The sequence below is a fragment of the Trachypithecus francoisi genome, unplaced genomic scaffold, assembly GCF_009764315.1.
Source record: "Trachypithecus francoisi isolate TF-2019V2 unplaced genomic scaffold, Tfra_2.0 Lachesis_group8, whole genome shotgun sequence".
NCBI lineage: Eukaryota > Metazoa > Chordata > Mammalia > Primates > Cercopithecidae > Trachypithecus > Trachypithecus francoisi.
The window spans coordinates 51,745,847-51,773,114 of NW_022681473.1; the positions used below are offsets into that span (position 1 = coordinate 51,745,847).

Below are 27,268 nucleotides of genomic sequence, written 5' to 3' on the forward strand. Positions count from 1 at the left end.
CAAGGACGAGGGAATGGAGATGGAGACCTTTCTGATGTCTGGTGCTGCCTTCAGAGGCAATTGACCAAAAGTATGAAATAAAGACATTCTACAGGTTTTTAGATTTTTAGCTTTGTTCACCCGCTGCACCTATCTCACCCCCACCACATACACACATACTCCACACATGGCTATTTGTACTAGCTACCAACAATGCCTACATGCATTCCCTTATGCAGTAATCGTTAATTGATCCCCTACTATGTGAGACCATTCTGTTTTTTCTAACTATGGTCTAACTTTGGCCTATGGGCCAAAATCAGCTCCTTGCCTGTTTTTTATAAAGTTTTATTGAAACATACACATGTGGCTGGGCACAGTGGCTCACGCCTGTAATTCCAGCACTTTGCGAAGCCGAGGATCACTGGAGGTCAGGAGTTTGAGATCAGCCTGGCCAACATGGTGAAACCCCATCTCTACCAACAATACCAAAATTAGCTGTGGTGTGGTGGCAGGCGCCTGTGATCCCAGCTACTCTAGAGGCTGTGGCAGGAGAATCTCTTGAACCTGGAAGACAGAAGTTGCAGTGAGCCAAGGTAGCACCACTGCATTCCAGCCTGGGTGACAGAGACTCCATCTCCAAAAAAAAAATAAATAAATACACATGCTCATTTATTTACATATTCTCTGTGGCTGATTTCACTTTACAGTGGCAGAGTGAAGTAGTTCTAGTAGAAACCATGTGGCCTACAAGCCTGAAGTATTTACTATGGCCCTTTACAGAAAATGTTTGCCAATCCCTGGTCCAAACTAGTTAATTCTTACTAGAAGAAAGAAGGGAAGGTGTCTGTAATAGTTTCTTAAGGACAGTTTATCTTTGGAGAAATGGCCTTACTAGTAAATAATTTTTTTTTTTTTTTTTTTTTCAAATCTAGGGTGTCCTTACTTTTAAGTGACTATGTTCCAAAAGAGGAAAGTAATATTAGGTATTATTAATCAGGGAACGCTGCTTTGGAAATGTGACTGTAAATTGAATGCTTGGTTTTTGGGAGTAGTAATGTTAAAATGATATGGGAGGTTAAAATGTTGGCCTTGCTGATCTAGATGCAGAAGTATCAAGAACCACCTGGAGAGCTGTACAGCTTTTTCTTTTAATGAAAAAGGGAAGAAAAAAGTCAGAGCAATATAAAGATGAGATGTAGGTTTAAGGAAACTAGAAGGCTAATGTGGCATAATTTGCAGGCCTGTAGGCCAGGTAATCCTGTGACAAGAATATAAGGATACATAGCTAGAGGCCGGTGCGGTGGCTCACACCTGTAATCCCAGCGCTTTGGGAGGCCGAGGCGGATCACTTGAGGTCAGGAGTTCGAGACCAGCCTGGGCAACATGGTGAAACCCCCTCTCTACTAAAAATACAAAAATTAGCTGGGCATGGTGGCACATGCCTGTAATCCCTGCTACTCTGGAGGCTGAGGCAGGACAACTGCTTGAACCCGGGAGGCAGAGGTTGCAGTAAGCCAAGATTGCACCATGGCACTCCAGCCTGGGTGACAAAGTGAGACTCCATGTCAAAAAAAAAAGGATACATAGCTAGAGACCAAGATCTGCTCCATACTATTGTACTGAGGACTCATCTCCAACATACTCCTACTTTAAGAATTTTTTTTTTTTTTGATGGTTGGTATATTGAGTAATTGAAAGAATGATAGATTTTGTGAATTACATCAGTAGGGTTTTCATCTCTGGCTCATGAACTAATGAGTAGGTGGATGGAATATTGTTTTCACTTCTTTGTTTTAATTTCTGTTTCTTTAGGATCTATAGCAGAAAAGCTTTCTAAGGCAAAATTGGGTGAGAGGTCTGTGTGTGTTTTCTTAGTTTTTAAAATCTTTCTTTCTTTCAGGTTATCCTACCTACAAAGAAAAAGTAAAGAAAAGGCCTGGAGGCCGCCCAGAAGTGATCTACAACTATGTCCAAAGGCCCTTTATTCGAATGTCCTGGGAGAAGGAAGAAGGAAAGAGTCGGCATGTAGACTTTCAGTGTGTAAAGAGTAAATCTATCACCAATCTTGCAGCAGCTGCAGCAGACATTCCCCAGGACCAGCTGGTGGTCATGCACCCAACTCCACAAGTGGATGAGCTGGATATTCTCCCTATCCATCCCCCTTCTGGCAACAGTGACCTCGATCCTGATGCACAGAATCCAATGCTGTGATGCTGATTTTCCTTGAAACCGTAGCATGCTACTCTTCACAGTGACGTTGTACTCTCCTCATTCTGCACTGCAAGGCCACTGTTCTTCATTGTGAGATGCACATAACAATGTTTAGGATATTGCAGTGTAGGCTCTTTTAAAGACCAAAGGTAGCTGAATGGTTTTTTTTAAAAATGAGTACAACTCTAGCATTTTGAAGTTCCAATTATATAAATGTATTTGTTTACCAGTAGGTTTGTGAAATTGGTTCTTTGTATGGGGGACGGTCCTTTTTCACACATCTAGGTCTTTTCAAAAGTGGTGGAAATTGGCAGCTGGGGTACTTTCAGTTTGGATTGATAGTCATCACACCCCAGATAAAATGCAGAGTATTCTATAGTTGCACTTTATAAATGGTGGTTAAATGGAAATGTTCAAGTCATTTTATAGTTGTGATACACAATGTAATTTAAGTGCTTCTGTCAAAGTATTCCTCCAGTAAAAATTGTATAGTTTGCTGCCCTTGATGAGCAAAAAGTATTTATCTTGGGTTTATCTGAATGATCAGGATGAGATTTAATGCCCATAACTTACCAGTGCAGTTATCTCCAGGGCCGGTTCACCCTTTAGAGTGAGTCACATGCAGGGAGTGTGAAAGTCAGAAGTGGTTTATTATCCAGTCTGCCTTACCCTTAATCTGTTCACAGATATTTATTTACTAATGCTTTTTTTTCTTAAGAGTTACGGGATAGGAAAATGAAGTGTTTGCTCTTCATTTACTAAATGATTGTAAACTTGAGTTTTTCATCAAAATAAAATTCCATTGTTTTAATGTTTCTGACCAAATTTATAACCATGTTGACTAGATTTTTAGTCTCATAATTTCCCATCTCGCTGGTATAAGTATTATTAGAAATAGTAGCTCAAGGAACTTTAACTTATTATATGTGTGATGAGGCATTTAAATTCCCTACTAATTATAAAATATACTATAAATCAAAACAATATTAGATCTGAAAAGAGTATTTTCTAGCCCAACTTGATATGAAGGGCAAAATGACTTTACTAGTTCATATAGTCACCCTAAGTTTCAGAGCCAGTTTCTCATACTAGTTCAGTGCTTTTTCCATTATGCCATGCTACTTTGCTTAGCAAATTATTTATGCAAATACTATTCTAAATATTCTGTGGTCCAATTCAAGAAGGAATCAAATATTTAGGTGCCTTAGGACTGGGGTCACCTGCTATATAACTGAAGTAGTATTAGAGAGGTGCAGCATTAGAAAAGCCAATGTGTTAAATATAATCTTGAATTTATAATTTCAGAGGATTCGATGTTTGTGTGTAAGCAGTAACATCTTTGCTCTCACATAAATTAAAATTGCAACAATTTAGAAATGAACTATTTTAACAACACAGCTAAGCTAGTAGCATGGGGAAATTATGCAAGCCCAGAATTGCTATGAAGGCCAGAAAAGCACCACAAATTTTACTGGTGTAGATCATCCTTGAACATCCACTGTAGAAACTCATAATCCAGCCCTGCAACACGTAGGATTTTTTTTTCTAATTATTTGAAATGTGAACAGTATTTATAGAACAAGGAAAACATTTATTAAAAATATTTAACTGTCTAGTACGTTATACTTTAACCCATATTTATAGTAAAGGATTCTTACAAGGAAGAATAAACGGCTTTATGATACAATTAGTATAAGAAATATCCACATGGGGGACTTCTTTGTAGTGTAAAAACACCGTACATCTGAAATGACCATTTGCATATAAAAGCTACCAATGATGCTTCTGTGCACAATGATTAAAAAATTCAACACAAACAGAATCCAAAATATACAATTAATGCAAGCTATCCATAGCTAGCCCAATAATCAATGATGAGGAAACACTGGAGCAGGCTTAGTTCCACTTTGTCTGAAGTTACACATAGTAAGATTGACTTGTATCAATGGCTCTGAGATGGCTTTTATGAAGTCAGTACATAAAAGCTATTCTCTCCTTATCCAGTAAGCTTCACAGACTGTAAAACTCCACCAGTAATGCACTTTGATACTACAGCTGTTGCCAAAGCAACATGTAGGGTTTACAGTGGCCATGGCAAGTCACTAAAGTCAACAGGGCCACCCAGTCCAGCATCTGCTTCCAAGAGGCTCATGATGACAGCCATTGCTGCCTCATCATTACTGGGACTACTTGATCCTTGGTCGTTGTCAATCATGTCTATACCTATGTGGGGGTTCTCACCTGTGGGAGGAGATAAAAGACAGGTCAGTGATTTTTTTTTAAAAAGCATCTTTAGATTAAGTAAGCAATTCCTAAGCACACTTTTAATAAGAAAGTTACATTTAATGGTAGGGTGAGAGGCTGCTTTTTGGGCTGCATGGCTATCTTTTTTTATATTGCTGTTTTTCAGAGGAAAGTACCAATTTTTAAAAAATACGTAAGACATAAGTGGGGTTAAGCTGTGAAGAGACACAGCTCTAAGGAATCAAATGATCATTTTAGAAATAAGTACAAAGTGCTTAAAATTTAATAAATCTTAAAAATATTTGAGTTGAGCTTATTTTAATATTCTGATATAACCAGTTAAGAGGAGTTACAAAAAGAAAGGCAAATAGGAAGGGAGAGTTTAGGGGAAAAAAACAGATCTAGAAAGACAAGTAGAGAAAAAGATGGATGTGATGGGAAAAGCAAACTCTTTTCACTCAGTGACTTTTAGTACCTTCTGATATGCTTACTAATCACCCTTCTAGGCATTATCTCTGAACCTTCATTAGCTTCCTCTCTGAAGAGATTATGCCCCACATGGGAGAAAGCCTATGTCTAGGTAGCTGTAGCCTCCTCTTGAGTTCCAGGCACAAATTTGGACCTCCACCAAAACTCAAACACTGAAGTCAACTTTTTAGAGAGTTAAACAAATTTTAAACTTTTATTCTGTTCCTATCAAATTTATCTAGGATTAGCTTGTTTCATACAGTTCAGTTCTTAAAACTGACTATGTCAGATGTTTTGCAAGCTCATTGCAATGGAAACGAATAATAATGCCACTTACCAAGAATAGAAGAACTATCAGAATATGGATAACCTGGGTTCTCCTGAGCCTGGCCTGATAGTAGGCCACTGGAAGGAATGTCTGGAGTCCCTCCATTTAAAATCTACAAACAAAAAGAGAGAAGTGTGAAGTTTGAATCAGTATTATGAGCAATGCCAAAAGGAAAATGAAGCATGTTGGAAATGCATGGGGTGAGTTGGGGAGAAGCTTCAAATGGCTTCAGTTTTCTGTTGGATGATTTCAAACAAGGAACTGTTAGACAGACATGGTCATAGTAAGAAAAAAACCTCTCCCCCAACTGTTCTTTTCTCTTCATTTTAGTGAGCCCACAGAGGCAACTTAGAGGCTGAATAAAATCCCAAGAGCATTCAACTGCCTGGAATCATGATGCCCACATATTTCTTTAGGACCAATGCCTAAATTTCAATGAGCCCAGCTAGGTATTTCCCCTATAAGGGAATAAAACATAGTGACAGATATTTCTGAAGAAGAAATAAGTGGAGTTAAGCTGTGAAGAGACACAGCTCTAAGGAGTCAAATGAACAAAACACTTAAAAGTAAATCTCTTATACTACAGGTGCCAACTTCAGCAACCTGTGGTTTAAGTGCTTAAGACAGGCCACTGGGGAGGATTATTACTGCTACTCAGTAGGAGAATTCTAATTCTGTCTCAAAATCTCCCCTACTCGCCCCAGCTGCCTTCCCCTGGCTGAGTCTCAAAGAAGAGCATTCTTTGAGACCTATCTGGATATACATGAGGAAACAGTTTGGTAGCTGCTCGGATTTCAGGCCTTGCCAGTAGGTGGCATTATAACTTACTTTATTTCCACAGCAATGTTTTGGTCTAGGGACCCTTTTACACTCTTAAAAAAATTATTGAGGACTCCAAAGAACTTTAACTTATGTAGGCTGTATTTATCAATATTTACTGTATTTGAAATTAAAACTAATAGATTTCTTAAATGTAAGAAACCCACTACATGTCGACATAAATAATGAATAGTATTTTAATGAAAAATAACTACTTTCCAAAACAATAACAAAAAATTATCAAGAAGGGTATTAGTTTACATTTTTGCAAATCTAATGTCTGGCTTAATAATTCCCAACTGGATTCTCATATATGTTTTTCTATTCAGTCTATTTAGATACATCTTCTGATTCAAGTATATGAAGGAAATCCGATCTCCCACAGATAAGTAGTTGGAAAAGGGAGGCATATTTTAATAGACTTTTCAAATAATTGTATTCTTTTTTGATACCACTTCAAAACTTGACACGTAGAAGTTTCTTAAAGGTGAGTTGCAAAGTGGAATCTGAAACCGTATCAATGAATTTTTTGTACTCTTTATATCTTTGCACTTAGGATAGATCTTTTACCCTTACATGATTTTGAAATATCTTACATCATTTAGTTAGAAAATACTGGTTCACTGAATTATGCATATCTTCTATATGTTGACACATTTCATTATACAGCATCAAAATATCACCATTGTTAATACTTCCTATCTAATCAACATTTTTTAAGTTTTAGGAAGATCTCAAGGTCAAAGTAGCAGATACAAGTTTTCTAAAAATTCCAATTTTTGCTTGAAAGCTCACAATTTATCATTGGCAACAAATGTCAGTCATCTTCCTTGAAGTGACAGGTTAACTTCGTTCATTTCCAAAAAAAATGTATTCTAAATACACAAAACTGAATGACCATATACAATAAAAATGGTGTCCAATGAAAATAGCAGCTAGTTCAACTCATAACTTAATCACACAAGTAGTTTTTGAGACAAACATCATACTTTGGTATGCAGCACAAGTTCTTTGTGTGTACTTCTCATTTTGTCACAGAGCATTAAAAAGATGTGTACTTGAGAATTTTATAAAAGTAATGATGGACATTTTCCCTCCCTCCTTCCCTCCTTGACAGGGTATCACTCTGGTTGCCCAGGCTGGAGTACAGTGGCACAATCTCAGCTCACTGCAGCCTCAACCTCCCGGGCTCAGGTGATTCTCCCACCTCAGTCCCCCAGTAGCTGGGATTACAGGTACATCACCATACCTGGATAATTTTTTGTATTTTTTAGTAGAGATGGGATTTCTCTATGTTGCCCAGACTTGCTTCAAACTGTTGGACTCAGTTTGCCTGCCTCAGCTTCCCAGAGTGCTGAGATTACAGGGGTGAGTCACTGCACCCAGCCATGATGGACAATCTTAAATGAAACTAGCTTTAAACTTTTTTTTTTTTTTTTATTGCGAGTGTGTGGTGGTGAAGAATAGTGACTACTAGTATAGTTTGGTGCCACTTGTCTGATTTTGGTAAAATGCCAGCAGTTTTACCCAACAGTGCTTTTAGCATGAATAGTGCACATTATCAATACAGTGAAAAAATTAATGTTTTAACGTTATTAAGAAAATAGCTTTAACCTTGCAGACCCTTAAAAGGATCTTGTGCCCCCTCTTTCTGGAAAAAGACTGCAGATGACATTTGTAGAAGTGCTGCTTTATCTGAATTTTCCTTAGCACTTCTGGATGTCTGTACTCTCCTGGGACCTACGGAGGCTCACTTAGGCTTCCTTTTTAGCTTGATCCTGAGTGAAACAACTGCAGGCAAAATGGTTCATTTTTGGACCTTCCAAATTTGAAAGTGACTGGAAAGGGCTGGGTATGGTGCACCATTTAATACTGCTGTCAGTTTTAACTGTCTTGTTTAAGCTGCTTTTCTTGTAAGTTCTGCTGCCCAGGATTCATCTCATGAGAACACATCCAAATTTCTTCTCACAGATCCATTTTATAATCCATTCTTCCCAAAGAAAAGGAAGAAGTTTCATAAGTGCCTCAAAAATAGCTGGAGCTTTATGATGCAGAGCACAGCTTTTGATTGCTGGTAGTTGTTGATGTGAAAAGAATTGGAAGTCATGAGCCCAGGATTGTAGTTTCGGGCCATATTTATAAAATGAACACTGAGGAGCCTGGATCTTGTCACTATAATGTTGTGAAGGTGAGATGAAACAATGTATATGAAAGTTCTTTGAGTAATATTTAAGCCTATACTGGACTGATAACCTTTCAAAACCAAGTAGTAGAATCCCTGGTAATACCAGGAGTCAAGTAAAGTACCTAAAAGTTAACTTGAGAAGCAGAGACTGGAAGACCACCCTAAGAAGATGGTGTATCCAATATGCAGAAAGGACCTGGAGGTATAACAGAAGAACAACTAAGACGACGGCTGGCAAGCAGTGTGTGTTAGGGGCAGGGGGACAAGGGGCACGGGATGCCAAACCCAGACTTCACCTGTCAATGGTATTGTGAGCCAAGCACTTTCACATATATTATCTCGTAATAGGACCTCATGTGCAAAGATGCTGGCTACCCTAACCAGTATTAGCTCCATCATAAAGAAAACTAGGGCTTGAAAGTTGTACAAGTTCATATAACTAGCACATGGCAAGGCCAAGCTTCGAACCCAGGTCTTTCTTACTTTGTAGTCTTACCCATTAATTTGTTGACTTTCAACCTTTTCGAGGGGAGCAAAACCCTTTTTCACATAGAAATGTTTGCAGAAGATTCCTATATAAAAAAGAAGTATTGCTGCCCTTGCAGAAGCAGGATTTCTGCCCTTACCTTCTCTCCTTAGCAACTACCCCCACGCCCATCCCACCTGGTAACACCACAGCTCTTGGTAACATGAACAAACCTCCGGGGAGCTCAGTTTTGAAAATCCTTGCCCTGCTTTTGATGGTTTGTGCCCTAGGAGTCCTGCCTATGGAAATTCCTAATATTCTCTCTCTGTATATGTTTTAGGAGATGGGGAGGGAAGCCATTGTGTCCAAAATGCTGCCTTTAAACTGTCCTAAGCTCTACTGACATCAGGCAGTATAAAGAGATTTATGATTTACGATTAACATGGGCCTAGGCTTATAAGTTCTCCGGCAAAGATGAAAACAAATGACTGGTTCCTAAACCTATTTATAGTGTAGTCTTACAGAAAGTTCTTCATGAGGGCTGGTGATTGATCCACTGCTTGGATCCAATGCTGTCACACCACAGGAACCTCCAGGCAGCAGATCCCCAAGTATTCTGCAGCTATAAAGCATGGCTTGATTTCCAAAGCAGGGCTGGTGGCATTGCTGTTTTCATTGCCTGCCCTAGATACTAATATTTTCTCCCTTGAAAACTCCTGGCAGATAATGAGAAACTTTTCTATGTGAGGTACTCAATATCTTTCCCTCATGGGAACTCTTGAATTTGCTCCCTCAATTAACTGAACTGACAGTTCCCCATTCTTATTCTTTCTCCCTTCTTCCACTCACATGGAAGAAAGCCTCTGAGGTGCCAGCAAGCCTCCCTAGCCCTACCAGTATGCTTTGTATCCAGCCTCACACAGATGGATTTACTTCAAGGAGGAAGTAGTCCAACTTGTCTCAGCAGTCACAGTTGCAATTCCATACTCCCACCCCCAACATTTCAGATCTTGGGCAAGAGGCTCTCTAGCTTAGGCTAAGAGTCATCAGTCTTACCTTCTTGCCTCCTGGAGAAGAGGCATCAGGGGGAGGTGTACTCGTGATGTTCAGTGGGCTGGAGCCACAGCTAGAAGGCGATGACCCTCTTATCCTGTCAGAAAAGAGAATTACACTGCCTTTTCTTTTTTCAGTGGAGTGTGTGTGTTTTGTTAAGGGGTAAAGGTGAGAAAGGGGATGAAGATCTAGATTAGGGTTTGGCAAGCTTTTTCTGTAAGGCCCAGATAGTAGGCTCTCTGGGCCATACAGTGTCTGTCACAAAAGGTCAACTCTGCCTCTGCAGCTTGAAAGCAGCCACAGTCATGAATCGGTGTGGCTGTGTTCCAGTAAAACTTTACTTACAAAAACAGGTGACAAGCTGGATTTGTTCTGCAAGCACCTGATCTAGAATGCAGTCCCTAGAGTCAAGTATCTCACTGACAAAGCCCTTGGATTGGAATTTGCATTCAGTTGGTGAATTTCAAGTAAGTGGCCAGTTTTATTTCCTCACAGAATCCAGGTGAATTGGAGGAGGCCTTCTAAGATCAACCTCCATCTTTGATCCACAGCAAAAAATTTATCCCCTTCTTCACAAACACTGTTTAGCTAGTGAATACTCTCAGGACATGGAGGGCACCAAGCTCTAAAAGGTAGCCTAGGAGTAGTGATAGTAAGAGCAGTCTTCGAAGGCAGTGGTTGATGAAAAATGGGTCCAGGACTTTCTTATCTAGCATATCTCTCAGAAGATTTATAGAAGGGAAGACTTAGAACTGTAAATCCACCTAAACACTTGTCAGGCTGAAGGACCTCAGGAAAGAATCCATCACTTGGCATTGCAGCTAGAGTTTAGGGAGAGTGTGATGGCAGTTGTGTTACCACAGGGCTCTCAGCTCCTACATGGATGAATGCAGCTTTTGGGTGACCCAGAGACCACTCCTCCACCACCCAGAAGTCCTTTGGTTCTTGTATTGCCTAGTTCTCTAGATTTGAGAGTGAACAAGTTTTCTTTCTGGATTATAAGCTTCTTAACGGCAGTTTACAACTACGTATCATGTATTCTCAGCATGCACAAATAGCTGCTAATTGCTTACGGAAAAATTGCTGAGTGTCCCCTACCTTTCCCTACTTATGTCTATGAAACCACTATTTTCCCAGGTTTCTCATCTTAGAATTGCTGTTTCATCATTCCTGATTTCATCTTCAAATGCTAGACCTTAGATTACTGATTTCTCTTTTGGCAGTGTCATCTCTGTCGGATAAGGCCTCATTCCTGGGTTATCAAACATGCCCACCTTCTCTCTCCCTATTCCAATGCAACTTCCACAAAGCGTAACACAAGACTTTGGATGCTTGTTCAGCAACCTACAAGAAATGGGGTCTTACAGGTTTCTTCCAGTCCAAACTGCATAGTATCATTTCTTGGGTTTCTTAATCTCCCATCATAGCTCTGTGTCTCCTTCCTACACAAAGCCTGCCCAGTTAGGTAGCTTGTTTCTTGACCCTGAATTTGCCACTCACATGCCCACTCAAGAATATCCCTGACTTTTCTAGAGGGAACATCCACTCTCATTGCAAACCCTGGCTAAGGCCAAGTTCAGATCTTTCCTCCTTCACTTGCTTTGGCCCATGCACTCTCCCTTTTTCCTGTTATCATAAAGAAAATAGACTTCTAAAAGATTTTAAAATTCCTGAGGTCAAGGACTGTTTGATACTGTTCTTGGATGGTCTCAAGCAAAGTATAGGGTATGCAAATGCAAAGTACAGGGTTTGAACCTGATTACACTGCACACTACCCTCATATCTCCTTGATGCAGAGGTCACACCCACTAACCCCGTGGGGTTGGAAGAGAGCTGTGTTACCTATGGGGATAACAGCCCCTTTATGGGCCAATTGGAAAACAGTCCAGCCTCTAATTCTCCTGACAGAATCCAGTGGCAGCAGTTTTTTCTTCCTTTTCTTATTATTATGTTACATTAAGTTGCGTTTTGAAGAATCTGCTTACCACCTTCTCTATTCCCCAAATTTGGACAGACTTATGATAACTGTGTCCCTCTCAATGATTGCTCTTAAAGACAGATTTAATTAATTTTTAAGCACTCACTATATGTCAGGCTGTGTTCCTGGAACTTTCCTGAGTGCCCTCACATTCCTAACACAATTCTTGGGAAATAGTGCTTTCTTTTTATGGTTTAAGTCAACAGACAGCAAGAGGTTAAGTAAGTCTCAGCAGAGCCAGGTAGATAGGCCTAGGACTCACACACAGGTGGACTGTTTCTAAGCTCCTTCTCTTTCATATGGAAAGGAAGTCTCTCCCAAGACAGCTAGTAATAACTAGCTGATCTGCTTGGTCTCTAGTACTAATCCTGGGCAGCTCTTTGATTGAAAAAAAAAATGAATGTTTTGTTAAGGTCCAGATCACTCTGATAGTTCACAGCTCTACTCCTGCATTCCTGTAAAGTAAAGGTACATCTGTCCGCACTGGGAAGCTCCTTGAGCCATAAGAAAGTCTCCTCAGTAATTCTCTTTAGCTCTGGGCTGTTTTGGTTTAGCATCTTTATTTAAGGCAGGATTTCTTTGTTGGGTGGGGAGCGGGGAACTGTCCTGTTTACTGTAGGATGTTTAACAAGCAGCATCCCTGGTCTCTTTTCACAGGATGTTTCAGTAGCAACCTCCCACCCAGTTGTGAAGACCAAAAATGTCTCCTGACATTGCAAAATATCCCCTGGGGGAAAAAATTTCCCTGGGTTGAGAACCACTGGTTTAATAGAGGAACTAGAAGGTGTTACTTGCCTGTGGATTTCCATGATTTCTTCAGCAATCATTCGGCCTATTTTTCCTGCCCCAGCCCGGGTTCCCCCTGGAATCCCTGGAACAGTGGGGTGGGTCCTCTTTGGGCCACCTACAACAAAGGAATCTGAGAGTAGGAAAGGGGAAAACTGAGGAAGAAATACTATTATGTATTAAAGTAAAACCAGTTTATCCCATGATCCACTTGCAGTTCAACATCAGCGTTGTGCCTTGAGGGACTTTAGGGCTACAGCTTGTCAGGAAAAGGCATTCCAGCAGGGAAAGGCTCGTTTCCTTCTAGGATCTGAGGCTAGTTTTTTCCCTTCATGCAGCATCTAATTCTTTCCCTTCATGCACTGAAAAAAAATATTTATTGAAGACCACTGTATGTGCGAGGGTTACAGAGACAAGTCCCTGCCCTCAAGGAGCTCACAGTTTAACAGGGAAACCAACAGGATGAACACAATGGCTATAGCAAAATGTCATAAGTTTGACAGGCAAACACAAGGCAACCAACTCATCAGGGGCCAGGTGCAGCTTCTGGAGCAAGTTCACCCTGAGCTGAGTCTTTTTTTTTTTTTTTTTTTTTGAGACGGAGTCTCGCTCTGTCGCCCAGGCTGGAGTGCAGTGGCCGGATCTCAGCTCACTGCAAGCTCCGCCTCCCGGGTTCACGCCATTCTCCTGCCTCAGCCTCCGGAGTAGCTGGGACTACAGGCGCCCGCCACCGCGCCCGGCTAGTTTTTTGTATTTTTTTAGTAGAGACGGGGTTTCACCGTGTTAGCCAGGATGGTCTCGATCTCCTGACCTCGTGATCCGCCCGTCTCGGCCTCCCAAAGTGCTGGGATTACAGGCTTGAGCCACCGCTTGAGAGATGAGTATGAATTAGCTTGGCAGAGAGGTAAGGAGGAGAAAGCATTCTAGGCACAGCAACCAACACGTGCAGGAGCACTGAGGCAGATTAAAACTTGGGAGACTCCTCCAAGGAATTCATCATGAATGATGATGAGAGCATGATAGACGAAACTGGGGCAGCAGGTACCAATCCGATCATGAGGAGCCTCTTGGATGCTGTACTAACGAATTTGGACAGTTTCCACAAGGGAATGAGGAGTACCAAAGGACAATACACAGAAAAGGCACAAATGAGATCTGGGTTATTAGAAAGTCCAAAGCAAGGAGAATGAACTACAATGGAGGATGGGGTGGGGAGAGTGGGACTAGAGTTGCAAAGTGATTTGCAGTGATCCAGGCAGCAGATGAGGAGGGTGAAATAGCAACAGTGGTGATGAAGTTTAAGAGACAGAAGGTTCAGGACTCCGTGTTTAGATATAATGGGGGAGAGACAGCAGCCAGGTTTCTGGCTTAACCAATCAGGTGGGGGAGTGCAGAAAATCAGCTTGGGATATTCTGAATTTCAGGTACCTCTGGGACTCCAGGTGGTTCTGTCTATGAGGCATTTGTAGAGACAGATCTGGAGCTTGGGAGAGAGACTGGGGCTGGAGATGTGGATGTGGGAGTCATCGACAGAGATGACTGATAGAGTCATCGATGGGGGCTGCAGCCATGCATGTGGGGATGGTCCCAGGAAGGATGAGTCCAGCGTGGACAGCAGGGACAGGGCCAAGGCTGAGCCTGAGAAGGGAGCCCACTGGGTATGGTACACACCCCAGTGCCGAAAGACACCTTCCTGCCAACTACAGGAGCCAGTGACAGTCACCAAAGAGCACTTTACCTCATGGCCGCTAGGCAACACAGGAGGAAAGCACAAGGGGAGTAGGCAGTTTGCAAGCTCAAGGGCTTCCAGGGGCTGGCAGCTTTGGGAAGTGCATCAGTGAGCTCCTAGTATTCTGGCTCAACAGAGAAAGTGACATGACAGTGTCCTCGGCATTCATGGGGAAATCTGCACATCATCCCCTCTAGACCTCCCTTGTTCCACAGAATATGAATGGAGGGGACCCTGAATACTTTAGGGGAGGATATTTGACCACAAGCAGCTTCTCACGGGCAAGCCCCAGGGCCCCAGCAGCATATAGTTACCTTCTCCAGAGGGCAGCATGCTGTCCATGCTGTGGGGGGATGCTGTGAGCTGTGGGAAGGTTGGGTCCCCGCCTTCCAGGACGTTGGCTCTGTGAACATCCCAGCAATAAGGAAACGTGAGTCAGGCCTGCTCAGAACTGTGCACCTTTCAACTTGGCCAAGGTGTCCGGTGTCCACTCTGGACCTGGACAGGCCAGAAAATGAAGTGTCTGTCTGAGTGGGTGAACAGGTCTCACTGTTTGCATCCTGGCCTTTGGCCCCACTGCCTGCCTGGGCCTTCCTAATATGTATGGGACACAGTTCAGCAGAGGTGGTGGCTGCAGTAACCACTGCCAGCACTACAGCACCTCCTCCTGCCAGCCTGCAGTGCACCTAGCCCTGGCCCCTCATGCAGCTCTAGTGATAGGTGGGGTTTTGGACACTATGGGGAAGGAAGAATGGAGAGCAGGCCTGGCCGAAGAGAGGCTCCTTCACCTCCCTCTGCTCATCTAGCAGGTAGCAGCCTTTTGAGATGGCATTCCAGCTGCCAGTGCTTGGACCCCCTGCCTGATAGGTATGGAGACCTCCCCATCCTCAGCCAAGGCCAGTGTGAGCTAGTGCCTGTATGAACCTTTCATAATTGTCAACCCCTTCCTCCACAGCAGCACAAGTGGATGCCTAGAGTGCAGGGCCTGTGCAATTCAAAGGTTAGCTGCTTTATCTGGAAGGAAATGTTGCTGTTTCCTGCAGCAGTTTTATAAGCCAGGGCCTGCACGGTGCAAGTACTGAAGCTTGTCCTTTGTTAACAATCCTTTCTAGCTTCTGCCAGTCCTGAGGCTTCACAGGTATTAGCAAGATGGCATTAAAGGATGTGATACTGGATGTTGCCTGCACCCCATTTTCTAGATAAGGAGCCCTAGGCATCTCTTTGAAGCAAGGGGAGCTTCAGATATAGGAAAAGTACTTACAAAACAACAGTGTTAGTTGAGACAATATATTCTACTTCCTTGGTCCAAGGGTTCATGAAACTGAACCATCGACTCCGTAGTGTGATAAAAGAACCATCTTTGATTTTAAATTTATAGCAATTAGTTGTAATTTTTTCTCTCGTCTGTAAAACTGAAAATGTAAAGAAAACATGAACATGGTTGTTTTCTCAGACGAAAGTATTAAACAGGACATCCAGCACAAAATAGTAAAGGTACCTGAGCAACGACATTGCTCTTTAGTAAGCCAAGGAAACCCCAGTGGTCAACACTCAGGAAACAGGTTGTTTCTGAGGGTCTAACTCAGAGCCTTTCAATTCATTTGTGAAGCTGTCACAATTTTCCATAGTCTGTAAAATTGAGGCTCTAGGGAATTACTGACTGCATGTTATATATCTAACTGGAATCAGCTCTAACATGACCACCAGCAAATGAGAAGGCACTGTCCAAAATGTCATGCTTTATCCCAATCACAAAGCCCAAGGGCAATACAGAACTTATTTCTAAGAACATCCAAATCGACAGAGGCCACTCACCTATTCAACCTCATTCTTTCATGTAATAAACATGTAATGAGCACTTCTCATGTGCCAGGCACTGGAGATACAAGAGGAGACAGGCTATGACTCCTGCCCTCAAGAAGAGGAGTGAGGGAAGACTATATAGGGAGAAGAGATCAGAGCCTGGAGGGATGAACACGAGTTTGCCAAGAGAAGGAGGGAGGGAAGAACCCAGCAGTGCCTGAGGAGCAGCAGGGTCTGGTCGGGGAGGGGCCAATGAGAAGGTCAGGGTGCCTGGAGCACAGGCCTCTGCAGGCAGGGATGGGGACTGAAACTGAGGAGGTGGGCTGGGGCCAGGAGGTGGAAAGTCTCACATCTGAATGCCTGTCAAAAGCGTTTGGGCTTGAGTCTAAAGCAAGAGGTTTTTAAGCAGGCTGATGTTATCAGTCTCAATCTATCTGGGGATGATGGGTATAAATGGGATAACTATGGAAGATGAACTGGGGGTGAGAGGGAGCAGGGAAACCCTGAGAAGTCTATCACAGGTCTCTAGGTAGGCACAAGGGCCTGAACCAGGGTGATGGCAGTAGGGGTGGTAAAAAGTAGACTTTTGGAAATGCATGTCTGAGGTGAATGAACAGGATCTGGTGGAGACACAGTGAAAGAAGGGGTCAGTGTTGGTCTCTCTCAGGAGGCTGCACATGGAGCCACAGTATTAGTCAAGACAGAAAGTACAGGAGGTGGTGCAGGCTTGAATGGAAAAGAGAATCAGATCAGTCTCGGCCGTACTAAATCCAGGGTCTGGGAAAACCCTCTTAACAAGAGATGTCTTTCAGAAACTGCCATGCAGTCAGCACAGGGCAACTACAAGGGGATAAACAGTGCCTGCAGGCATCAGTTTCCTCTTCACACAGATGTTCTGACCTGAAGAGTCCTAGGCTGGCTGAGTCCTACATCCTCAGTGGACAGATTTCCCTGGAAGGTCATGTGGACTAGTCTAGAAGCAAGGGGACACTTTAAACTTAAGATCTTTTATACATCCTAGCTTACCTTGCCTATGACATTCTGCAAGATGTCCTATGTCATCTTGGTGAAAGTATTCATAACACGATGTGCCTAGAAGTTCTTGTGGTAAATATGCCAAAATAGCTGTTGCCCTAAAAGGGAATAAAAGAATATTTAAAGAAGAAAAAGCCATTCAGACAATTAATTGCAACTTTGCAATGGATAAACCCTGCTACAGCCTATGAGAGCAAGGTCAAAGCTGCACGCAAAAGAGCTGGATGGATTTTCAGAGGGCTCACTATGTGGATCTTTTTTCTTCAGGCATCTGAATTTAATCAAAGCTATAAAAATAGAGGGAAACAAAGCAAAGAAGCTTTGTAAAGGGACTATTATCACAAGAAATCAAATCTGAGGGGGCTTTAAAAATGGTAAGCAGTCAGGCACAGTGGCTCATGCCTGTCATCCCAGCACTTTGGGAGGCCGAGGTGGGCAGATTGTCTGAGCTCAGGAGTTCAAGATTAGCTTGGGCAACATGGCGAAATCCTGTCTCTACCAAAAACAGAAAAATGAGCTGGGTATGGTGACACACATGTATGGTCACAGCTACTAGGGAGGCTGAGGTCGGAGGACTGCTTGAGCCCGGGAGGTCAAGGCTGCAGTAAGCCAAGATCTCGCCACTACACTTTGGCCTGGGTGACAGACTGAGATCCGTCTTTTAAAAAGGAACTACATTAATTAGATTAAAATGTGGTATAAATCTAAATCTCAGTGCAAGGCTTCTGGTTTTTGCTGCCTCCTTTTTATCAGGACAACCAAATGCCAGAAGCTGCAGCAGCTGAGGCCACAAGACAGCTGAGGCTGTCTCCTTTTCCAGCATGTTGTGGCTGTCTCTAGTAGCCAGAAAAATTATTAGCCTATGCATATTCTGAAGGAAAGCAGTAGGCAGCAGTAAATTTGGGACACCTGGGTCCTTGGTCCAGCTCTATTACCAATTAGTTGTGAATCCTACAGGAGACCAGTCCCCAGGCTGGGCCTCCGTTCTTCATCCATAAAATAAGGAGGTTGGATTAGATCAAGGCTGTCCAACAATAATTTCTGTGATGATGGAAATGTTCTACGTCTGTGCCGTTAGCCACATAGGAGGCTACCATGGCCAATGAGTATTTTATTGGACAACTCAGGACTAAATAATTGCTTCCAAGCCCTAGATTCAAAAGAATTTCAATCACAATAATGGTCCTGGAACATTCCATAGATTCAGAAAGCATGCTATCCCTACTATTTTTCTTTCAGCCATGGACATCAAGGCACCCACTTAACTGTCTCATATGCCAAAGAATGACAGAAAAATCTCTGTATTTATGATGATATCCTATTGAATCTCATTTTTTTTTAACAGAGACTCACATCACTTGTCTCTTTCTTTTTTTTTGAAACAGGGTCTCACTCTGTTGCCCAGGAGGAAGTGCAGTGGTGCAATCACAGCTCACTGCAGCCTTGATCTCCCAAGGCTCAGGTGATCCTCCTGCCTCAGCCTCCAGAGTAGTTGGGACTATGGGTATGTGCCACCATGACTGGCTAATTTTTGTATTTTTAGTAGAGACAGGGTTTTGCCATGTTGCCCAGGCTAGTCTCGAACTCCTGGGCTCAAGTGATCCACCCGCCTTGGCCTCCCAAAGTGCTGGGACTGCAGGTATGAGCCACTCCACCCAGCTTTGTTTCTTTCTTTCTTCTTAGAAAAGCCAGCTGATGGCCCGGTCTTCTCTGCTTTTTAGATCAGGGTTGAAAATCCTCTACCATCATTGCTCAAGGGTAGTATGTAGACTCTTACCTCTGGTCTACAAAAACAAACTTTCCATCTATCGCGTGCCGAGAAACATATTCCATAGATTTCACCCTGATTTCCCCATTCACTGGTTGTGGAACTACATGAGAATGCAGTCGTCCAATTGCAACGAGGCAGCTGAGGTTACACCCCTCATTGTCTGGTTCATTGTCTTCATCCAGCCCCATCTTTGTGGGTGGCCAGCTTTTCAAATAGCCTGTGCTGTGGATTGTGCAGAAGCTTTTTCGATCTGCTAGAAGGCAAAGTTTGTGGTTAGTGTGAGCACTAGGTGCGGGTCATAGAGGTGTATGCAGCCGATGGTGGGGTGGGATGTAGGTAGGGAGTAAAAAAAAAAAAAAAATCAATGCTTCACTCTCCAGAAGTGAGCATCTAGTGAAAGGGGTAGACAGAAAGAAAAACAAACAACTGTCATCCAGTGTCAGTATGCTTAAGCAGGGCCAGTTATACCATGGGCATTTATTACATACACCAAGGAAGGAATATCTAACTCTTCCTGGGGAGAGGAAGGCTCCCCCAAAAAAACCAGTGGAGGAGGTGGGTCAAGAAGGATGAGCAGTGGCTGAGGGACTAGAATGTATAAAGGCTGAGGACATACAAAGGCACAGAGGAACAGCGTATATAGGAATGGCCAAGAGCTCTGTGTGGTTGAAGTGAAATTGGAGGTACTGGGAGTGAGGGGCAAATTGGAAAGGCAGGTTGGGGGAAGATTAAAAGGGCCATGGATCACTTGCTAACCAATATGTTGGTCTATTTTTTTTTAAGGCAGGAAATGGAGAGCCTCTAAAGGTATTTAAGTGCAGAAACAGCAAAATCAAATTGTGGTTTGGATGCTGTAGGAACAGAGTGACGTGTGAACTGGAAGAGAGTAGAAAACAGAAGTAGGAATGCTAGTTCAGGGGCCAGTGGCTATAATACAGCAAAAGATGAGCAGGACTGAACTATGGCAGTGCAGTGAAGATGAGAGGGAGCAGAGAAAGGAAGCAGGAGAAATTTCTGAGATCAAACTATTGGGATTTGCTATGAATATCAGGCTTAAGGGAAAGAAACAAATGAAGATGACTCCAACTTTTCTGGATTGGGTGGTTGCTGGTGTCATTCACTGACTCAGAGAAGAGAGAAAACAGACTAGCAGAGAGAGAGAAAAAAAAGATTTTGATTCGGGACACATTAAGTGTAGAGCACCTATAGACTTCACCAACAAGCAAGCCACTATGGAGTGTCTGCCAAGCGTGGAGTCTGTGCTGGTTACTGGAATAAGAGTGAAAAACAAATCAGACATGCCCTTGTGGAGTTCACAGCCTAGTGGGGGAGACAGACTTTAAACAAATAATCACACAAATAACTATATAACAGCAAGTATAAGAAAGCACTAGAAAGCAAACCAGAAGGGTGCTATAAGACGTAAGTCAGTTTGAGGTTGGAGACAGCCGTGTGAAGGGAGCTTATGGGGAGAGGGAAGAAATTCCAACCAGAAGAGACAGCATGTGCAGAGGCATTGCCCAGAAAGGGCTTGCGGCATCAAAGGAAGTCAACATGGCTTACATGTGCTTAGTGGCAGGGTCAGAGGCTGCATGGTCATGTTAAATATTTTGAGCTTTTCTTCAAGCGCAATAGGGAACACTGAGGGTTTTTAAAAGGGGACTGATAAAAAGATCATCCTGGCTGCTGTGTTGGGGGTGGGGAGCATGTGTGTCTACACTTTCGACCTGGTGAGAGTTGGGGGCAGCTGGGAGCTGAGTGACAGTAGGCAGCATGGAAAGGGACAAACATTTCAGATAACTTTTGCAGATGGGACTCTCTGTGGCAGGATTTCATAACTAACGGGATTGAGGAGTGGGGTGGTGAGACAGAAGTGAGGGTGCCTCCCCAGCTTCTAGCATGAGCAGCCAGCTGAAAGGCAGTGCCATTTATGCTGGAGGAGAGGCTCAGGTGATTACTTTGGCATGTATCCTGTTGGAGATTCCCCTGAGATATCCAAGCAGGTTGATTTAGTAAGCAGTACATTTATGAATATGGAGTTCAAAAGAGAAGTCTAGGCTGGAAATATGAATGTGGAAGTTGTTGGCATTTAAAGCCAAGGGAGTAGATGATGTGACCTACAGAGAGAGACTGCAGACAGAGAAGCAGCCCAGGACAGAGAGGAGCAGCCAGCAAAGGGGCCAGCAAGAGAGCCTGTAGCAGCAGGGGGTCGGGGAGGAGGAAGAATGTGGTTTCATGGAATCAAGGGAAGAGAACACTTCAAGAAGGAAGACAAAGGAAAAGTGTGCATTCCATTTAACAACATGAAGGTCACTGGTGAGCTCAGAGTAATTTTGATGGACTAGTGGGTGTTCACAAGGCAGTTAGGATTGTGGCTGAGAGTATTCTTCCTCAATCGCATTAAAAGAAACACAATTTAAACAGAGGAGTCCTCTCCACAAATCTCTGCCATCAGGCTTTTCAGCTCTCTCCTCTGCTCCCAACTGCCCTACACACAGGGAGGACTGCAGGGTACTGGCTGCAGTTCTGGGACCTGCCACTCTGGCCAGCCAGAAACCACGGAACCAATGCCCTGCTGAGAGCTCCACTGTAGAAAGCAAGCTTCACCTGTCACAGGGTTTTAATTGTTACCTTTTTTCTTTGAGCAGGTAGAGGGGAAGTCCTTGTCTTCAACCTTTACTGAAGGCCTGTTACACTTCATCCTACAGAAGAAAGAACGTCGTGCTCCAGAACATAATCGAGATGGCCCAGGGGTTATATCTGTTTTAACTGGAAGTCCAGCTGCAAATCAATACACAAAATGTGATAAACTGAGAGCAGTGTTGTCTGTCAGGAGGGGGAGTGTGACCTTGAGCAAAGCCTTTTCTTGCCTGCCTCACTGTTTTATAATGATGACATGAGACAAATATCTCCCTAGTGGGCTTTAACAGATGCAGCATGGATAGGTATGTTGTCAGTCTGGAAATGTTTATAAATCACATAGAGTGTGCTACTAAATAAATTGATTAGGTACTCTGGGGATGAAAAGAAATATACTATGGGGTTCTTGCCCAACAGAAACTTATGGCTGACAAAGGGGAAATGGACATGCACCAAGAAAAGATTAATAGTAGGACAGGATGATATAAGATTAGTGCCAAATAAATGGCAAAGACAACCTGTGCTTCCCAGAGGAGAAAGAACTTGGGCTGGCACTGAAGGATGAGTAGGATCTGGATATTGGGAAGGAAAGGAGGGAGCAGGACTGCCTTAAGTTCTCAACCTGGCTTGTAGGCCAGAATCCCCTGGTTGCATGATCAACCTACAGATTCCTGGACCCCATTGTAGATCTGTGCTGTCCAATGCATTAGCCACTAGCTGCATGCAGCCACTGAGCACTTGAAACGTGGCTTTTCTACATTGAAATGTGCTATAAGTGTGAAATACACACAGGATTTCAAAGACAGTACAGAAAAATAAAAGAATGTGAACGAACTTATTAATTATTACATGCTGAAATAATATTTTGGAGTTAATCTTACATTTATTTTTATTTTTTAAAATCTGGCTACCAGAAAATATAAAATTACACATGTGGCTCATGTTTGTGGTTTGCATTATGTTTCTATTGGACTGTGCTGTCCAGAAAAACCAAATTAGAATCTCTGGGGGTGGAGCATGACTATGTTGAAAAGCTCCCAGGTGATTCTGAGGTGCACACCTCCTTACCAAACACTGGCTAGGTGTCAGTACAGAAGCCGAGGGAAAACACACCCATGGCCATCACGCGAGCAAGTGTGCCAAGGAATGGCCGCTGCCCAGGGCTCCTTCTGGGCTTCCTCCCCTCCCATCTACCTCCCACACTGCCAGCTCTGTGATCTCCCCTAGAATGCCTGCCGCACCCAACTCAGAGCTCTTCACTGTGTCCCCACAGAACAAAAGGTCTTCATGCTTCAGCCCTTCCCCTCCCCACATGTTTTGTCCAATAGCACCAAGCAAGCCACGTGGCTCCACACCCCTGCACCTGTCCACAGATTGTTTCCTCTTCTCTCTTCCTCCCTTCATTACCTGGCAAACATTAATTCATCTTTTCAAACCCACCTCGGTTGTCATCTACTCAGTGATGCCTGTCCTTGCGCCCACATGAGAATTAATCATCCGTTCTCTACGCCTGGCACTATTTCTATGGCTGCACCTATTACTATGCAGGGTGCTGTCTGTCTCCTCGTTTCTCTGACTATATGCTAAGAGCCTCAAAGGTAAGGACCAAATGCCATTCATATTTTTCTCCTAAGGTCACTAAAAAAATCCAAGGCAAGACTATAAAGGACAACAGATACCAAAGTCTGCACCTTACTTTTAGGAACAAGAGGAGTGCTATAATGAAGAAGATGATTTGAAGGAGATTCCTCTGATGGTGTTTCTTTCCAGGGATTAACATGGACAGCTTGGGGGCAGGACATTAGTTAGGCCATGACTGCACTGGGCCAAGGTGAATGCAACACTGATACTGTTCTTGCTATGTGCTAGGAACTGTTCTGCCTACTTTATATACATTAACACTTTCAGTCCTCACAACAACCCAATGAAATAGGTACTCTTCCATAAATGAGAAAACTGAGACAGAGAGAGGTTAAGTAACTTGCTCAAGGTCACATAGTTAGTGAATGGTGGAGCTGGAATGAGCCCAGTAATCTCCCTTGTGTTCTCATTCCTTTTTTTTTTTTTTTTTTTTTGAGACAGAGTCTTGCTCTGTCACCCAGGCTGGAGTGCAGTGGTATGATCTTGGCTAACTGCAACCCCCACCTCCTGGATTCAGGAAACTCTCCTGCCTCAGCCTCCCAAGTAGCTGGGATTATAGGCATGCACTGCCACACCTGGCTAGTTTTTGTATTATTAGTAGAGATGGGGTTTTGCCATGTTGGCCAGGTTGGTTGCAAACTCCTGATCTCAAGAGATCCACCTGCCTCGGCCTCCCAAAGTGCTGGGATTACAGGTGTGAGCCATCGCACCCAGCCAGAGTCCTCATTCTTAACTGTAGGAGTGCACAGCCTCCCACAGGACTAAAGTAGATGACAGCTACTGGGGCCTTGCACAGGAGTGTGTGCAGTAGCAGGAAGCCGGGGGCAGAGGGGGCGATGTGATGTGAATGGTGGTTCCACTACTGCAAGAAGAAAGCCAGGTGGGGGAACCAACCTAAAGAGGAACACTTTGGTTGAAGAAACACCATATTTATAGTTGACGTTTTTTTTCTTTTATGAGGCTGCCTGTGTGCAACTCAGGTAAATAGAGCCCATTTGTTCTGAGAGAACAAATCAAACTTAGCCCTTTAAACTCAGGAGCATACAACTGGGATTTTCTAGATTCTGAAAGAAAAAAGAAAAGTCTAAAAATCAGAAAGAATCCAGTCTAAATAGCTCTTCTTTTCAATAAATTTGGACACTGAGATTTTTTTCTTCTTTTTATGTAAAATAAACCCAAAAGAACATAAATAATTCCATTTAGCCAAAGATAGCTCTGGTGCCCCAGAAAGAGGACAGAGAAGTAGGACTGGAAAGGCTGAGCCCATCACACACACTCACCCTCTGCTCACTCAGGGTTGGCTGCCTGTGAGTGGGCTGCTGAGGAAATGCGAGGCCTCTCTGGTACTCACTTTTTGCATCTATGAGCCGCTCCCGGGGTGCAGTGTCGGAGGAGGAGAGCTGCTCCTTGACTTTGGCGATATCTTTAGGATGCAGGTAGTCAAACAAACTCTGACCAATCAGATCATTCTGTGGAGATGAAATGTTAAACATGGCAAGTCAATTGCATGCAGAAAATCAATTATGCAACAAGTAAGCGCACACAGTCTGCATGTTGTCTTTGTGTTTTTGTGCATGAGACCTCAAACTTTTCCTATGTGAACCTGTACATATGTCCAACCACTTTGCCTAGACACAAGGAAGGAGGCATCTGGAGGTTAATTTTGATAACGTGAGAGGAAAACCCTCAATTATATAGTTCATGCTCTTCTAAGGCAATAATCTTGGAATTCCCCTGTTTAAGACCTCAGAAGGCGGAAGATAGGGGTGGGCTCTGACTCCAGCTCTGCTGTTCAGCCTCTCTGTTCTCAAGCAAGTTACGCATATCATATGCTTCAGTCACCTTGTCTATTAACAGAGAGATAACAGCAACTTCCTCCATAACTTTGCTCTGAGACTAAAAAGAGCAGAAATCTTTGGAAAAATTAAATTTACATTAATTCTAATTTACATAAATGTCATTTTGATTCTTCAAGTCTTCTGCCTACCAAGCTTCCATGCAAATACCAGTGTGTCAGTGAGTGAATGAATAAATGAATAAAAGCTCTGGGGGACATAACAGGTGAAAGCTCTGTTCTAGAAGCGTTTATAAATGTTACTCTTATTTGATCCTATAGGTTATCATCATCAATTTTTAGAGTAAACTGAGGTTCAGTAGAGCTAAGAAGTGACACAGCACTGCAAACACAGTATGGAGTGGATTTCCAAGTGTCGTATTCTCTGTTATTGTGTTACCTGCCTACCCTTCTCCCTTGTCAGATAGCCTCTTACCCTCTGTGCTCGCCGCATATTGTGGGATATTTATTTTGCAGCAATAGAAGAAAGCCATAATGCTACTGATCAGATCAGAGTCAGATCTTCCAATGGGGGGAATACGGAACATATTACCAGACTGTTCTAACTCTAAATTAATTTATCTGTTAAGAAGTTAAGAATTTTCTGGAAGAAGTTCACATGTGACTTGTATACTATAATTATTCTGACAAAATTGAGTGACACTTCTGACTGCTGTGAGGCTGCCCACCACCAACAGGAGCATGAACAATACCTGGCTGTAGTTGAGGATCTTGAAGACAGACTCTGAGACAAAGAGTATCTTCCCTCGGTCACATCCTACGACAAACAAAAATCCATCTGCTGCCTAATCAGGAAAAATGGATAATCAATTTCTCATACTTTAGGAAAGATAACTTGTAATCCCCCTGATAACTAATAGAGGATGTGCCTTCTAAGCATCCAAAGCACAGGAACAATCACTGACAGTTTCAGTGATATCCTGAGTACAGGATGCTGAAAACAAATTGTGTGTGTGTATGTGTGTGTGTTTCTACATATCATCTAATTATTATAGAAAAAAAGTCCAATTAAAGTAAGTTCTATTTCAAAGCAGAATTCAGCTTGTACGTATTCTTTTGAAGGTATCATGGTCCAGAGAAATCATACTTCTGGCCGGGCGCGGTGGCTCAAGCCTGTAATCCCAGCACTTTGGGAGGCCGAGACGGGCGGATCACGAGGTCAGGAGATCGAGACCATCCTGGCTAACACGGTGAAACCCCGTCTCTACTAAAAAAATACAAAATTAGCGGGGCGAGATGGCGGGCGCCTGTAGTCCCAGCTACTCGGGAGGCTGAGGCGAGAGAATGGCGTAAACCCGGGAGGCGGAGCTTGCAGTGAGCTGAGATCTGGCCACTGCACTCCAGCCTGGGCGACAGACCCAGACTCTGTCTCAAAAAAAAAAAAAAAAAAAAAAAAAAAAAAAAAAAAAAAAAAAAAAAATCATACTTCTTTGCTCTAATTATAACAACTCTATGGAGAGTCAGAATCTGAAATTTGGAAGGACTCTTGAAAAATCCCCTCTCTAACATCTCAGCCACCATCTGCCTTCAACTTGAAAACCTCCATGTACAGGGAGCTCTCTAAAACAGTGGTTCTCAACATTTGGAGTAGTGTTCTTTGTTTTTGTTTTTATGCCGATGGTCTGGCATGGGGCTGATCACTGGGGCATTTTGTAAACCCATCCCACTTCCACGTTAATGTGATTCTAATGTACACAGGGCTGAGAACTACTACTCTCAAATGTTATCCCTCCATCCAGGGCTGGACTATTTGCATTCTAAGTGAGACAAGAAAAGCAACCCCCCCCCCCACCACCCCACTTAGATTCTTCTTACCCCTTTCTTCAGTTTAAATACAGGAAAAAATCTAAATGTTCCAATAAAACCAGTCATTAAGACAGGACAACATTTGGTAAAGAGACTGAAGCAGGTAAATACGCAAGCTATAGTGCCTGAGAGCTTGGGCTGTTTTGTCAGGATATGTGTGAATTCCACCCACTGCCTTCCAGACATACAACTACTCAATTCCTGCTGGGGTCTTCCGGTGACAAGGAGGGTGCGCCCCACTCTGTCATGCCCTTGCTCTTATGACTCAGCCCTCCTTGGTTCTAATACACAGTGGGCTAGTTTCTCACCTTATTCACTGGTCCTCAATCTGTTCTTTGCAAAAATACAGAGAAACTCTGTTCTCTTTTTCCACAAAAGGGCCTTCATGATGTAGTTTAATTCAAGGAACTAGGAAATGAATTAATGTGCCAGAAGGTAAAAGAATGGTGCATGCACTTGTGCTGGGAC

At 43.1% G+C, this 27,268-nt stretch overlaps 2 protein-coding genes across 39 annotated transcripts in view; one reads left to right on the plus strand and one right to left on the minus strand.

Annotated features, from left to right (window-relative positions):
- The window catches only part of BTBD10 (BTB domain containing 10), a 78,043-nt gene extending 75,021 nt beyond the window's left edge, over positions 1 to 3,022 (plus strand). For all 7 annotated transcript variants that reach the window (XM_033206168.1, XM_033206172.1, XM_033206173.1 and 4 more), the window contains one exon: positions 1,883 to 3,022. In XM_033206168.1, coding sequence (XP_033062059.1) covers positions 1,883 to 2,193 — 311 coding nt within the window. In that variant the 3' untranslated portion in view covers positions 2,194 to 3,022. The remainder of the gene's footprint in view (positions 1 to 1,882) is intronic.
- Positions 3,023 to 3,763: 741 nt separating this feature from the next.
- The window catches only part of ARNTL (aryl hydrocarbon receptor nuclear translocator like), a 110,236-nt gene continuing 86,731 nt past the window's right edge, over positions 3,764 to 27,268 (minus strand). For 11 of the 32 annotated variants that reach the window (XM_033206143.1, XM_033206144.1, XM_033206158.1 and 8 more), the window contains 11 exons: positions 25,687 to 25,779; positions 24,491 to 24,608; positions 21,490 to 21,639; positions 18,865 to 19,111; positions 17,079 to 17,185; positions 15,511 to 15,661; positions 14,564 to 14,652; positions 12,530 to 12,653; positions 9,760 to 9,853; positions 5,243 to 5,345; positions 3,764 to 4,434 (listed from right to left, as the gene is read on the minus strand). In XM_033206143.1, the coding sequence (XP_033062034.1) occupies positions 4,274 to 4,434; positions 5,243 to 5,345; positions 9,760 to 9,853; positions 12,530 to 12,653; positions 14,564 to 14,652; positions 15,511 to 15,661; positions 17,079 to 17,185; positions 18,865 to 19,111; positions 21,490 to 21,639; positions 24,491 to 24,608; positions 25,687 to 25,779 (1,437 nt within the window). In that variant the 3' untranslated portion in view covers positions 3,764 to 4,273. Of the gene's footprint in view, positions 4,435 to 5,242; positions 5,346 to 9,759; positions 9,854 to 12,529; positions 12,654 to 14,563; positions 14,748 to 15,510; positions 15,662 to 17,078; positions 17,186 to 18,864; positions 19,112 to 21,489; positions 21,640 to 24,490; positions 24,609 to 25,686; positions 25,780 to 27,268 lie in introns of those variants that run through there. The other 21 variants (XM_033206152.1, XM_033206164.1, XM_033206149.1 and 18 more) reach the window with 7 other exon arrangements.